The following is a 13,766-nucleotide window of genomic DNA, read 5'->3' as shown; positions in this document are numbered from 1 at the left end:
TTTGTTTTATCCAGTGATTTCGGTATTTACGATTCTAGAAATTCTTACCCGCTGTGTGCCTGTGCTGAATCATTCACGCAAAGGGCAAGATCAAACCTTCAGGGACGCTCCGGAAAACTTAACGCAAAACTACTACTCTCCTATGATTAAATTTCAAGAACGATGTGTTGGGCTGTATCAAGAAGCCAGTGTAGAGTAAACATGCTACAGCAAGTACGCGGATCTTATACTGACCCTGTCTGGCGTCCGCTCAAACTTCATGATATCACGACTCACTATCACAGAAAGTTATATTGCGTGAAAAAGACGAGCAACTGCAAGCACCATATCCAAGCAGCAAACAAGCAAACCATGCGTAGGTGCCTATAACCTGTGTACAGGTAAATGGAACATCCCGCACATTCAACAAACGTACAGCTCCCACGGGCGCAGTATCAATATCACAAGAGTATAGGAACAGAAGCACGGCACAAAACTTTACATTCAGGAATTCTTCGTCACTAACCGTCTTCTTCACTACCCAGGCAAGCCTGAGCAAGCAATGAAAACTTGAGCACATGTAGTTCGCGTCACCTGGAGGCAGTGTAATACCAGGGACACAGTGGGCGAGATCGTGTGCAAGCACAGAGGAAACCGCCCTCTGACCAAAAATAGGAATAATCAATGTTGATGTCCTTAGACATCTTTCAGAGATTAAACTGAAAAGAACAGATACTACACTTGATCTAAGCCAAAAGGCAAAGAGAGCTAAGGAGAAAAGGAAAAGAAAAAAGCGAAGCTTGAGGCGACGCGGGCGGAAATTTATAGAGCTGCCTAAAGGCGGTGAGTGTGAGTGATCGGCAGAATCTCTTTGGCGAAAGCCTCAGGCTCTCAACATTGCTGCAACTTGGGTTGGGGACGAGAAATTAATGAGGTAGGAGCTCTCGGTTATGAGCCTTAGGCGAGAGGAAGGACCAGCCACATTCATGGCAACAAGAAACCGAGAGTGCGTGGATAGAAGAATGCAAGTATTAGACAAGTATGGGGTAGCTTGATGCCAACATAAAAAAACCATTACCACCAACCAAAAGTTCCCGTCTTATTGAGCAAATAATAGTATGGGAAAAAGCTGCGGTCAGTCTTAGGATGTATCGAGTTGAATACCATCATTTAATAATTAAATGTCAGCTAGTTTTGACGAAGTGTGATATTGTGGACAAGCCATTATTCCGTTATGGGAATGCACATGTATCGACCTCCATCGTGTACCAACCAGCAAGAACTCTAAAGGGTTGTTATTTCACGACAACTTCTTAATTACTGGAAGGGAATAAGATGCGCAGGGATATTGAAATTTGCATGAGTAATTCACGGGGTGAACATCAGAGGTAGAGAGGTGCTTAGAGGTATAGTTAAAGACCTGATTTTGCATCGACAGACTTCGAGCTCAGGAATTATTTATTTATTTGTATTTGCGACACCAGATGTCACCTTCTAACAATTTCATCTTGGTAGATTCCTAGGTCATGAGCTAAATCAGAGTACAATGGCTGAGGACATCTACAGCCTGCATCCGAACGCCGTATTTCGGGAGCGCTCTCTCTTATAGCTTGCTCGACCAAAGCCAGCCTTTGCCATACACAAGACACCCACCCCTTTCCCTAGGTGGTCGGGTGCCATGAACCCAAGGAAACCCGTAACGCCTCTTTATCCCGTACTCTACAATAACTGTATGGTAGATATATCATGGCTTAATCTTCGACAAGCTCACCTTCTTCGTCCTCCGAGAGCTTAGCTCGTTTCTCTGCCCTATCACTCTTTGTGTCGCCGTCGTCTGGCTCTCTTCGCTTAAGCGGTGATTTGGATGCGACTTCGTTCTCGTCGAGTTTAGACTGGGATCCCAAATGTCGCCCCTCACTATCCTTGCTGGCACCGTTCACTCTGGAGCTCACTCCAGGACTCCGACTCGCACGTTCGGCTTCCAGTGGGGTACCGGTGGTTGACGATAATGTGTCTGGCTGGCTTAGCAAGGTGTCGCCTCGTCTTCTAGTGTTCTCAAGGTGAAAAGCTGGTGATGGCAGCGACGGATTCTGCTTTCTAAGCGGATTCTCCGTGTAAAACTGTCGCATCACTTCGATAGCCTGAGAACAAAGGACCTCGTCGCCCTTTAAGTGCTTCCACCACGGCTCGCCGCCAATGTCGTCGATTTGTTGATTTGTGTGGACGCTTGCGAAGAAGATGGCACTGATGGCAACATCCCGGGCTTCTATCAGCAGAGGGATAGACGTGAGGCAGGCGTCGTTACAGAAAGCCCAAGCGGCTTGTCGCAAGTGCTTGTTGTGCACTATATCCAGCTTTCCGAGTAGCTCAAACAAATGGCGATAGGGGTTGTCGACCATCAGGTCGAATGTGAGTTGCTCAAGCATGACCTCTTCGTATGTAAGGATGCTGTCTCGCCATCGCCAGTACTCCTTGCTTTGCTCGTCAATGATAAGTTTGGTATTCTTTTGCGCAACCTTGGCCACCGCTATGATGATGTCTTTTGTCTTGCGGCAGTTCTCCTCCACCTTGTTGGCTAAGAACAGGGCTGTTGCTGCTATGTTCTGAACTACAGTGTTAGTTGCAGTTCGAAAAAACTTTCGGGCTACTCAGTCAAGAGCAGGGCTTTGGAATTGTAGTAACGTAGTCAGGAAAACTCACATAATGATGAATTCCGCCCTTTTCTTGCACCATGTGACAGCGCATGTAGAAGCGATGGAAGAAAGCACCAGCTACCCATAGCGTAATTTGAGGAAGATCCAGCATGACGCCAGCTTGGTATATGAAATTGACACCTTTTGCCCTGCGCATCCGCTCATCGGCCGGTGTGATGCCCTCGACGATACTAGGTGTACTACGCACCTCGTCCGACGTGAAGGCCCATTGATTATAGCCGGTTACTGGTGTTTGTGCGCCGGATCGCGCTGGCGACTGGGGTTGGCGCGCCTGGGGGCGAGGAGGAGATGTTCGTGTAGAATGTTGTGGAGGGGTTGGGACGGCGGGGGGGACAGCATCGCGTCGTCTGGGAGACCTTGATCTTGAATCGCGCTCAGGTCGGTTGCCGGTAGGCATTGCTGGAGGTTGATATCCTTCCCTAGGAGGTCGGTAGCGATCGATGCTCGCCATGGCGGGCGATTCAGGTTGGATTGGCGGTATTAATTGAACAAAAGGGGGAATAGTTCATGGGAGAAATTCGACAGTTGTAGAGAGGTGGTGATGATGATTAATGACCGTTGAGGCGTAAAAGTTGAAAGTGATGCGAAGTCTGAGTTAGAGCCTGGTTAGTTTGAAAGGAACCTGATCTTGAACGGTTTGGCAAGCAGGGGGACATACTAGACAAGGCCTTGGCGTTATCTAATCACTACAGTGGCTAGAGTGGATACATGATCCAGTGAGCGTTTGTGTCACTCTATTCAAGCGGATGAAACAATAGTCTAGTGATCCACTTGGAATGATTGTCTGCTGACGCCAATTTTGAGTACCCAAGTACAATAATAATTCTTGTTGTTTGTTATTAGCACTTTTGGGGGTATCTTGTAGTTGTACTGTAGTCTGTCTAAGCCAGACCTATTATCTAGATTCCCTCGCCATCATTTCGCCCCCAGAGTTTGACTGTGCGATCGTGGCCTCCACTGACAATCCATTTGCCGTCCCTGCTGTAGTCTACACTGGCAACTGGACCTGTGTGGCCACTGAGTGTTTGCACCAGTGTCCAGTCATCGGCTGAGAACACCTTGACGTTTCTGTCAAAGCCACTCGAGATGAAGAACGTGCCAGACTTCTTGGGTAGCTGCGCGCCCTTCTCGTCAACACCGGGCGGAACACCAGTAAGGGGGTCATCAAGACCCTTGTACCATCGCATATCAGAGACGGCGCTGGTGTGCGCACCAACACCACCTGTTCTTTGAACCTTTCGAACATCCCAGCACTTGATCCAACCGTCAGCCGATCCGGATAGCACTCTATGCCCATCGGAGCTCCAGTCTAGCGCATGAATAGGCTTGATGTGTCCGTCGCGGTGTCCGTCCAGAATCATGACTGTGCGCCCAGATCTCAGATCCCAAATTCTGCCAATACTGTCAAGACCTGCGCTGGCGAGTAGGGACCCATCAGTATTGAAACTGACAGCATAGACACCTCTTGAGTGACCTTCTTGGAGGAGAACTTCTGTGGTTGTTTCAACATCCCAGAGGCGCCATGAAGTATCCTCAGATGCAGAGGCTAGATGTCGACCGGAAGGGTGAAACTCGATACGACACACTCGCTGCGAGTGTCCTTCGAGGGTTGCCAAGGGAGTATCTTGGTTCAGAGACCACATGTGGATAGATCCCTCGGCACCGCCTGATGCCAGGTTAACGGAATCGGGCGACACATTATTCTCCTGAAGAGTAGCACCGGGAAACCAAGACAAACCGCTGATCTTGTTGGTATGACCACGGAAGTTCATCTTTTGGTTCAAGCTTGGTATTTCGACCAGCTTGACTTGGCCGCCCCAGTTGCCGACGGCCACCAGCTCACCGTTGGGCGATATACGTGTCATACTGACATGGCGCTCACCAACAGTCTGACTGCCTTGAAGTTCGAATGCTTGTAATCTCTCCTTGACCTGTTTGCGAAACTTGACATGGGTGCGTAATGGAATCGTGGACTCGGCCTTTTGGAATTGTGTCCTCTGCTTCGCTCGTGGTAGAGAGTACTCGGCAATTTTCAATCGCGCTTCTTGAAGTTCAGGGCCGCCTCGTGAGTAGAATTCCTCCTCTTGGTCTTCTTCTTGATCGTCGTCGGCGTCTCCCATATCGATATCGCCATTTTCTATCCCTGTAATCTCGGCCTGGATCGTGAGAAGTTCGCGCAAACGATCTCGTCGGTCGACAAGCGCCTCTCCAAATAGTGTAACAGGCTCGCCCATCTCCCGGAGCTTCGCGCGAACTCGTGTATCATCTGTAGGAACTGCTATTGTTGCCGCCAAGCGTTTGCGATTGAACTGGTTAAGGATCGCGGAAGCCTTCTCGGATGGAACACCAGTTCCTCCCATAGCGATATCATAGTCGTGGTCATCGGGAATATCTTCAAGGGCGATGCCTTGAGGTTCAGCATCCTCGACATACGCCTGCCGCGATGGGTGCATCATCTTGGCTAGCGAGCTTCAAGTTGTTTAGATGATAAACTTGCAATTAGGAGTGCGATGTCTGATTAATGCGGTTGATTTTGTTGTCAGGTCACAGTTGAGAAGTTGGCGATATCAAGGTTTGTCTGTCAAAATGTCGTTGATGATAGGCTACAGCCTTGTCGTTCTGCGCGCGGGCTTGGATTGGTAGACGTGAAATTTCCAGACGCGAGCTGGGAGCTTGCACAAGAGACGGGAGTTTATTTCGCCGATGGCCGACGATAAACTGGGGTTTGAATGGGTACCTGAAGAATCACAAGCTAAAAACTTGACATGACATGACCAACCAATGGCTTACTTCTACATGATCGATCATCGCATGCGCCAGGGCTGCCAGGCTATTGGTGATGTCAGTGGGCTGGAGACTTCATGCCTTGTGACGCTGACACGAGGAACAAAGGTCCCAAATGCACAGGAACATGAGACGTCCAGGAGATTTGCTTGTTGCATTTCTTATTGACACTAACAATAACATGATTCAAGGGAGCAGCAGAAGTCCATGCTCTGCAGCCACAAAATTCAAGAATAAAGGGGCATGGCGAGGCCATGATTAATGCGACAAACTTTGTCTCCCTTGACACCTGAGTCTCAGTCTCTCACGGTCCATAGTATCGGCTTGTGCCTGGGCTTGGGCACTAATTAATCAACGAATGAGTGAAATTCCAGGTTCCAGTAGCCAGGTTTGGTAGGTATTGAGGCAATGATGTGTTGTCCATATTCCCCTGGCTGGCTTATTATGATGACTTGTAATAGTCTCAGGGGCTATTTTTACGTACAATATCGATACTTTAGTGGTTGTCTGTATCACCCGCTTACTAGGGGCCCCCGAGCCTTTAATTCCTCCCCGCGTTCCAAGTGGACGCTCGGGCAATCAGCAGGGGTATGAATAGACGAAGAGGAAAAAGTCGATTGATTTACGGCCCAGCCGAGCGCCCGGCGCACAGGACCAGGCCACCTCTAATACGGGCTGCATTACAGGCGCAGCGCAGGTCATGTTCTGCAGCCAATGCACGCAGGGCCCGCCTAAAAAAGCCTGAAAGTTACAGCTGGAATTATAGCGTCCGGGACACTGCAATAGGCAGGCAAGGCACCAAACGGGCAGGCCACTAAAAAAATCCTATTTTTTTGTTAGTGGAGGTAAATACTAATACCCATCCGTTTGTCTTGCGGCCCTTTCTTTCTCTTTTTTCCTCCTCACACCATCCTGGTGAACAACAGTTTAACGTATACCCACGATATCTCGCCGTTGCCAAATGCATATAGCAAAGCCTGCCGTCCTTCGTACTTCTTTCTTCCGATACCAGATGCGTGTCGTGAACTTCTACGGTACCGAGCCTCACTTCGAATCACAGCCCCGCGCAGATCCGGAGCGCCGACGAGGATTTCCTTGAATATTACGATTCTCTGCACTTGTCCACAGCTTGATTTGGACGAGTGCTGCGTGGTGTAGCTGCCAGAGTATAACCGTGCCGTTCTTTACCCTCGAACCCATAGACTCCCACTTATACCGGCCGCCATGATAAGCCACGCACCTGCCGCGGTCAACACCGTCCGCGGCTTTCAGACTACACCTGCTACCTCGGGCGACGAGGACTCAGACCCTGGACACAGCGAGGTCCCTACCCCCCGACGAAAGACTGCCGGACGAACCGTCATCAACGATGTTGTAAGCGCCAACTGCAGCCCTATTATTCGAGCATCTTCTCCCGCTGTTTCGGGCATCGCAAAGCTGCGCATGCAGATGGAACCTCTTAGTCTGGACGGAGGATCCCCCTTATCCATGAGCCGTTCTGGAAGTCAGCAAGGCATCGCCCTGGATTTTCGAAAACATATGATCAGCCGCACACAGAGCCGAGAGGATGTTCGTAGTGAGGCTGGAAGCGAGATTTCAGACAGCTCTATTAGTTACGAAGTAAACCTCGAGCACGATTTCGCTAGTGAGAGTGTTCGGGAGCGCAATGGATATCTTGGAACCCTTGAAGGTGGCCTTGCGCCGAACCGTAAGATGGCGTCGGAGGACTTTGAACAGCTGCGATGCCTCGGCAAGGGTACATACGGTACCGTACTTCTAGTCAAGCAGCGTGCGACCGGAAGGCTCTATGCTCAAAAGCAGTTCAAGAAAGCATCCTTGGTGGTCCATAAGAAGCTCATTGAGCAGACCAAGACTGAGCGACAAATTCTCGAATCCGTCAACAGACACCCATTCGTTGTCAAGCTGTTCTACGCTTTCCAGGACCACGAGCAGCTGTACCTTATCCTCGAGTACGGACAGGGCGGCGAGCTCTTCACCCACCTTGACACCGAGAAGATGTTCTCCGAGACTGTAGCTGCTTTCTACATGGCGGAAATGCTCCTGGCCATTTCGCACTTGCACAACGATCTCGGTGTGGTATACCGCGACCTCAAGCCGGAGAACTGCCTCCTGGATGCCGAAGGCCATCTTCTCCTGACCGACTTCGGTCTCTCCAAGGTCTCTAGTGACCAGACCGAGGGCTGTAACTCGATGCTGGGAACCGTCGAGTACATGGCACCTGAAGTTGTGCTTGGGAAGAAATACGGAAAAGCGGTCGACTGGTGGTCCTTTGGAGCTCTTGGGTACGACCTGATGACTGGAAACCCGCCCTTCCGTGGCCAGAACCACGCCAAGATCCAGGACAACATTGTCAAGCAGAAGCTGGTGCTCCCTTACTTCTTGAGCGCTGATGCCAAAGATCTCCTCACCAGACTTCTTCGCAAGGATCCCAAGAAGCGCCTCGGAGCAGTGATGCCCAATGACCTCACGACCATGAAGAAGCACCGGTTCTTCCGCAAGATTGACTGGAAGAAGCTCGCGGACCGGGAGCTCGAGCCACCGATCCAGCCTATGATCACGGATCCTGAGCTGGCCGAGAACTTCGCCCCCGAGTTTACCGAGCTTGCCATCAGCCCGGTACTGCCCAACAAGGATGCATGGCCCCGAAGTCTCCCTAAGGATGAGCTCTTTGGTGGATTCAGCTTTGTGGCGTCTTCAAGCCTGTTGAACGAAGATCGGTTTGCGGCATATGCGCAGACATGATGATGACGGTTGAGAGCGAAGATGAGGAGTCGGATGAATGCGGTTGATTTTCAAGATTGCTGCGTACTGTTTTCGGGTTGTTTTTGCCTTTGAGTCATCACTACAAGAAGATCAAGCCATCCGTGACCATTAGACTTAGATGATATTGGTAGTGAACTTGTTGTATCGAATCCCATAAGGTTCATATCTCTTGATACCCGATTCCGAGTTCCGAGTGACCTTGCTCATACAGTAATACTTCTTCAGCCTGCCAAAAACGTGCAAAAGGCCGGACAAGCGACAACTAACGGGCTGGATAGACCAACGTCAGTCGGGGGCTTTGCGTTGCGATTGGCACCTGCATGTGCGTTTCGAGCTATAACGCGACTAGTGGTGTTGATGTTCGGAGTTGTAAAGCAGAAATAGAAGGTGTAGTAGAGGCGGTAAAATAGACACTCACATCAGCGGCAGGAATCACGGCATGCGGCACAATTGAGACACGTATTAGGGCTTTGATCAAATTGATGACTGGCCAGTCAACGGTGTTGAAGAATTGTTGAACGAATAACACAATCAGTTTGACTGCGAGCACAGTATCAAAGTTAATGTGAAAGATTATCATGAGATTGACCCAGTGACTTGGTTGCTCTCGCTTACTACATAGGACTAGCTTCATGGCGTAAACTATTTGATTGACTGTTGCATAACCTCAAACTCGAAAAGGAGGGCCGCGCAAGCATCCTATACCAAGCGTCAATATTTGCATGCCGATGAAGCCTTGGGAAGTAGCAGGAGAATGGAGATCAAGGTTAAATGTCTTGGCATCATTGATGTCTCTGCTTTGTGATGATTGAATAATCAAGCTAAAGCTCTTAGCTATCGGGATATTCTTAAATTTTTAAGGTTGATAAAACTACCGTGGTTCCATTGGCATGTTTTGAAGAATAAAAGGTGACGTACTCATTGAGGCTAATGAGGTATTCAGAGTTCCAGACCCCTGATGGTGTTGCAAACGAGAACAATGTTATTGGGCGGCCATAGGAAGAGTCGGTTAATGCAAAATTCAATCTAATCAAACACGATACGGTGAAGCCTATAGAGAAGGCTGTGGTTTCGGTGGTCTATGTGGGATAGCAGTGCTTTAAAGACAATACGGATACTCGTCTGTATCTTTAGTGGGATAATGCCCCAGTTCGGGTCGACAATTGCTCCGGACGAAGAAGCATAAATCGATCATTTACCCCATCGGGCAGTTACAGCCATGAATAAGAATCCCGACGTGGAGGCACCAAATCTACAGATGCTACCTAATAAACTGTCCTGCGGGGAGATCCTTGTAGTGGGCGGCCGCCTATTAACTCACTGTATCACATTCGTCCCTACTGTTAAAGAGTGAGCGCGTATTTGAACAAGATATTACTGAAACAGACGCCGTTTTTCGCCCACCTGCTCGGATACCGGCTGGGCTCGAGGCACACAATACATCTTGTTAACGGCTACAGTTTCAAAGTCATGATGCCTCGACTTGTCAAAGATGCTCTTCATCCAATCACTGTAGCGCCATGACTGTGCCCTGAAGCTCTCAAACGACCTCGTTACAAGCCTTCTCGGCACTGCGACCCGCTGTCCGTGGAATAGCAATATGTATGTAGATTTCTGCCGTGATCTAGACTGAGGCAGTGCGGGTGAAACCTTAAAATGCTTGTCTAATCTTGGCCCTTTGACATATCAAGGGCGGATCCGAGCACAAGCGAGCTTGATTGAGCTGACGACAGCGTCAAACAAGGCCTCTAATGACGGCACCTGAATTGTCATCTGCCGAGAGACCCTTGGTATGTAGAAAGAAAGGTAAACGTTAGTGGTACAACGCAAGCGTGGCTTTTGCTACGTGTAGCGAAAAAGCCAAGCATTTATTTACCCTATTTCAGTGAACCAGTGGAAAGCTCAGCCCGCAGAATGGAGCGTTTCGAAGCGGAAAGGAACGCCCCCCTGGTCACCATCTAGATCTGTGCTGCTTACTTTTCTATATGAGCTACCCATTGCCCCCTCCTGTAAGCATGCCAATCTCGACAGAAAATTTCCTCATTCGCAAATAAAGTCAAAGACTAGTCTAATAGCTTGACTTGTTTTATTCACATCAGAAAAAGAAACAATGAAGTGGTCAACTAGCTCACTGCTAGCGGCGCTGTGTAAGTCGACCTCTACCATATCAAGCATATTTATTTCTACTTTGAACTAACACAACCCTTTCAGGTGCTCCTAGCGCACTCGCCATAACATCTGAATTCTGTCCACAGAATGGCAAAGTCTGCTTCACCTGGGGCGTCCCAGAAGCCTCCGCCAGCTCAGGATCCGGCCCCATCTACTTCCAGCTCAAGGCACCAACAAGTATGTCATGGGCAGGTCTCGGTATCGGCGACCGAATGTCTGGTTCCCAGATGTTCATCATGTACCAGGACGGAAAGGGCAACGTCACTCTGAGCCCAAGACCAGGAACAGGCAATGTAATGCCCAGGTACTCGAAAATGGATGGACTCGAGCTGTTGGAAGGTTCGGGAGTCAAGGATAATGAGATGATTGCCAACGTTCGATGCAACGACTGCAAGAACTTGAACCTCAAGGGTTCTGACTTGTGGATCGCCGCCTGGCTGTCTGGCGACTCCCTGGCTTCGACAAGCCCCTCCGAAGCCATTTCTCAGCACGATGAACACGCTACCTTTGATGTCGACCTTGCCAAAGCCTCGATGAGCTCCGATAGCAACCCGTTCCTTTCCACCAACACAAATCAAGGCAGCTCCAGCTCTGGTGGCGCTGCGTCCGAGACATCCAGCCGCGGTGCAAGCAGCACGGTTAAGCTGGCTCACGGTATCATTATGTCTATTGTATTCATCGCTGGATACCCTCTGGGCGCCGTTCTCATGCCCATGCTTGGCAAGTGGATCATCCACGCCGGTTGGCAGGTCGTTATGTTGCTCCTGATGTGGGCTGGATTTGGACTTGGATATGTCTATGCCAGAGACGGAGGCTATGTAAGTTTGCCCTGAGATGCACTCGCACTCGCACAAAACGTTACCCAAGTATCAATACTAACAAATGTGTTACTCCAGTGGGGAAAGCAAGCTCACACCCGAATGGGTACTGCAGTTTGTGCTCTGATCACCCTTCAGCCCATCCTTGGTTACATGCATCACCGATACTTCCTCAGCCATGGCGGGCGAGGCATCATTAGCCATGTTCATATCTGGTTTGGCAGAGCACTCATGATCATCGGTATCGTAAACGGTGGCCTGGGTCTGCAGCTCGCAAACTCATCTAAGGCATATATCATTGCGTACTCAGTCATTGCTGGTCTTGCTGCCGTGCTCTACCTCGGTGCTGCCATTGTTGGCGAGAGGCGACGATCGGCTTCTCGTGTTAAGCAGATTTCACCTCAGATGTCTCAGGAGGAGGCACGATAATTTGGTTCGGCCGGAGTTGAAAGTGGCAGAAGCTGTTGTGCTTTCAAGGTGTTTCGGAGCTCGTAACTTGTGATACCAAGGATCTTTGGGCCACTGGGCTTGAATCCTATAAGTTGAAAGAGGCTATTGTTTATTAGCCCATTCTTTGTTTGTTTCTTCTTCTTATCTTACTATAGAGTTAGCAGATGTGCATAATTGTATTGACCGACTAAATATTATATATAATGCTGGGCACCTGTTTTGTTTGGTTACATTGTCGTCATACGCACTACATATGCATGCATGAACCCTAGTTTTGAAGAACAAAACGGTCGCATAGCCTAATTGGGCATAATGAGAGATATTGAAATCGATGTAAAGAGAATAGTAAAAAAGCCAAAAACACCCTTAAACTCATGCGTCAGAAGCAGGTCATATAGCAATGATGCGTGTAAGTGAGCTTTGACGTCGTTGATCAAGTCCCGAGTGTCACGTTCGAGATGGGAGGGTCAAAACCAAGATCCGATTCTAACGTCAGCCAATCAACCATCGTACATGTCACGTGCATATCACCCGTGATGCTCCGGTAGCCGCTGAGAAGCACTAAAACCTGAGGCATCAACACGCACGATAGCAAGGCCGAAGCGCTCTAACCGGGGGCGAGGAAGCATCCAATAGTGCTTGCCAACCTCTCACGAATTTTCCCCCAAAACCCTCAATCCGCCCATCTCCATCTCCCCGGAGTCACCCCAATTGAGCCTCTACCAGCCATTCAAAATGCTCATCCAACTCTCTAGGGCTACGGTAAGAACTGCACATCATTTATCAATATTTGTTATTGAAGTTCAGGACTGATAAATTTGTAGCGCGCTCGCTCCGCCGTTGCGGCTGTTTCTCGTGTCGCCAGACCCAATGCCGTCCAGGTGAGGGGCTTCATTGCTCCTACCGTCTCCAGGAAAGGTAAGATCTTGCTATTATTGCTGTCTGCACTTTGAAAAAATCTCCTCCGACGTCGCGATTCGGTCTCTTCGATTGTCCAGTCTATTTTCTTCCGGTCGGATCTGTCCTATAGCCGAACCTGCGCTCCACCTAAGCTCCGACGTCGTCAAACATCATTCTGATGCGGTATGACATATGAAATACAAACGACCGAATCGTGGCTCTTCCGACATTCTCACCGAACTACGCCATGCAATCCGATTTATCAAAATGTGGCCTGACTGACTGATCAATGTTCAATTGCTGACATCATACTTCTTACAGCCGACTTCGTCCAGGAGCTTTACCTCAAGGAGCTCAAGGCTTACAAGATCCCCGCCGTCAAGGAGTCCGATGCCGAGGGCAACGTCCAGACCTTCAGCGTTCCCAAGACCCCCACTTCCCCCGAGGAGACCGACCTTGCCGGCAACCTGAAGGAGTACGAGAGCATGGCTGTTGAGATCGAAGGTCAAGACGCCTCCGCCCAGACTGCCGGTGCCCCCAAGGTTGCTGACTGGCTTGAGGCCGAGGAGGACGAGGAGCCTCACCACTAAGCGGTCTTTTCTTTTAAACTCTCCGTTACCATTTGAGGGTGGCTCATAAAACTATCCGTACCGCAGCAACATTTTGAGGGTGTCTCATTTCTCACCGCTCAGCTGCCGTCACTCGGGGATAGAAAAAGAGGGAGGGCTGATACCAAACTCAGTCCGGGGATGAAGAGCCGGGATGCGACCAGGAAGGAGCTGAAGCAAGTGGATTGGGGACGAGAATCCTGTGTACATTTTTCCTAAAATACAGCCTTCGGTTGCCTGTAGGAACTAATTGCGAAATGCCAACGTTAAATGAAGCTCAAGCAATCTTTTACTATTAATGACTGTCCATTACATTGATATGATGTGTTGCAGAATTGTGAATACATCAAGGAGGTTTTTTCTCTTTCGAACGTGTTACCAAACCGCCAGTAATTCCTGTACAATCGAAATCATGTATCGTAGATATATCACAGGCAGGCCTTCCTCCATCTACTGATCATCGCGATAGTCACGGTCAACGTTGCCCAAGCTTTCTGACATCAGTGGTATGCAGAGCCTCAAGCGTCTCTAGGCTCATGTGTCAATGACACCTATGCTTC

General features: G+C 49.4%; 5 protein-coding genes across 5 annotated transcripts; 3 read left to right on the top strand and 2 right to left on the bottom strand.

Moving 5' to 3' along the window:
• Positions 1-1,377: 1,377 nt before the first annotated feature.
• Positions 1,378-3,320, bottom strand: EDB82DRAFT_492665 (cyclin-like protein). The gene is made up of 2 exons (XM_025734887.2): positions 2,680-3,320; positions 1,378-2,582 (listed from the first exon to the last, which is right to left on the bottom strand). The coding sequence occupies exons 1-2, from the start codon at positions 3,142-3,144 to the stop codon at positions 1,731-1,733; spliced, it is 1,317 nt and encodes a 438-aa protein (XP_025587844.1). The 5' UTR covers positions 3,145-3,320; the 3' UTR covers positions 1,378-1,730.
• Positions 3,321-3,410: 90 nt separating this feature from the next.
• EDB82DRAFT_108130 (WD40-repeat-containing domain protein) lies at positions 3,411-5,342 on the bottom strand. Its single transcript, XM_025734898.2, has one exon. It carries the CDS (start codon positions 5,147-5,149, stop codon positions 3,593-3,595), a length of 1,557 nt encoding a protein of 518 aa, XP_025587845.1. The 5' UTR covers positions 5,150-5,342; the 3' UTR covers positions 3,411-3,592.
• A 1,359-nt stretch (positions 5,343-6,701) lies between these two features.
• Positions 6,702-8,240, top strand: EDB82DRAFT_421595 (kinase-like domain-containing protein; the record flags this gene model as incomplete). Its single annotated transcript, XM_065607603.1, has 1 exon — positions 6,702-8,240. One exon carries the CDS (start codon positions 6,702-6,704, stop codon positions 8,238-8,240), a length of 1,539 nt encoding a protein of 512 aa, XP_065465946.1.
• Positions 8,241-10,001: 1,761 nt separating this feature from the next.
• On the top strand, positions 10,002-12,148 carry EDB82DRAFT_492654 (uncharacterized protein). The gene is made up of 3 exons (XM_025734920.2): positions 10,002-10,408; positions 10,473-11,248; positions 11,327-12,148. The coding sequence occupies exons 1-3, from the start codon at positions 10,372-10,374 to the stop codon at positions 11,675-11,677; spliced, it is 1,164 nt and encodes a 387-aa protein (XP_025587847.1). The 5' UTR covers positions 10,002-10,371; the 3' UTR covers positions 11,678-12,148.
• A 279-nt stretch (positions 12,149-12,427) lies between these two features.
• Positions 12,428-13,582, top strand: EDB82DRAFT_492650 (ATP synthase complex subunit H-domain-containing protein). Its single transcript, XM_025734932.2, has 3 exons — positions 12,428-12,460; positions 12,523-12,616; positions 12,920-13,582. The coding sequence occupies exons 1-3, from the start codon at positions 12,434-12,436 to the stop codon at positions 13,186-13,188; spliced, it is 390 nt and encodes a 129-aa protein (XP_025587848.1). The 5' UTR covers positions 12,428-12,433; the 3' UTR covers positions 13,189-13,582.
• Positions 13,583-13,766: the final 184 nt, after the last annotated feature.

The sequence above is a fragment of the Fusarium venenatum genome, assembly GCF_020744135.1.
Source record: "Fusarium venenatum strain MPI-CAGE-CH-0201 chromosome Unknown EDB82scaffold_1, whole genome shotgun sequence".
NCBI lineage: Eukaryota > Fungi > Ascomycota > Sordariomycetes > Hypocreales > Nectriaceae > Fusarium > Fusarium venenatum.
The sequence above is the reverse complement of the archived record's forward strand: the minus strand, read 5'-3'. Positions and strand labels throughout refer to the sequence as shown.

Bases quoted from the DNA above. Each gene is read 5' to 3' on its own strand.
- EDB82DRAFT_492665 (XM_025734887.2), bottom strand. From the start codon at position 3,144: ATGGCGAGCATCGATCGCTACCGACCTCCTAGGGAAGGATATCAACCT. The intron at 2,583-2,679 runs GTGAGTTTTCCT...ACTGTAGTTCAG, and splicing joins AGGGCGGAATTCATCATTAT to AACATAGCAGCAACAGCCCT.
- EDB82DRAFT_108130 (XM_025734898.2), bottom strand. From the start codon at position 5,149: ATGATGCACCCATCGCGGCAGGCGTATGTCGAGGATGCTGAACCTCAA.
- EDB82DRAFT_492654 (XM_025734920.2), top strand. From the start codon at position 10,372: ATGAAGTGGTCAACTAGCTCACTGCTAGCGGCGCTGT. The intron at 10,409-10,472 runs GTAAGTCGACCT...CAACCCTTTCAG, and splicing joins CTCACTGCTAGCGGCGCTGT to GTGCTCCTAGCGCACTCGCC. The intron at 11,249-11,326 runs GTAAGTTTGCCC...GTGTTACTCCAG, and splicing joins ATGCCAGAGACGGAGGCTAT to TGGGGAAAGCAAGCTCACAC.
- EDB82DRAFT_492650 (XM_025734932.2), top strand. From the start codon at position 12,434: ATGCTCATCCAACTCTCTAGGGCTACG. The intron at 12,461-12,522 runs GTAAGAACTGCA...ATAAATTTGTAG, and splicing joins TCCAACTCTCTAGGGCTACG to CGCGCTCGCTCCGCCGTTGC. The intron at 12,617-12,919 runs GTAAGATCTTGC...TACTTCTTACAG, and splicing joins TCCTACCGTCTCCAGGAAAG to CCGACTTCGTCCAGGAGCTT.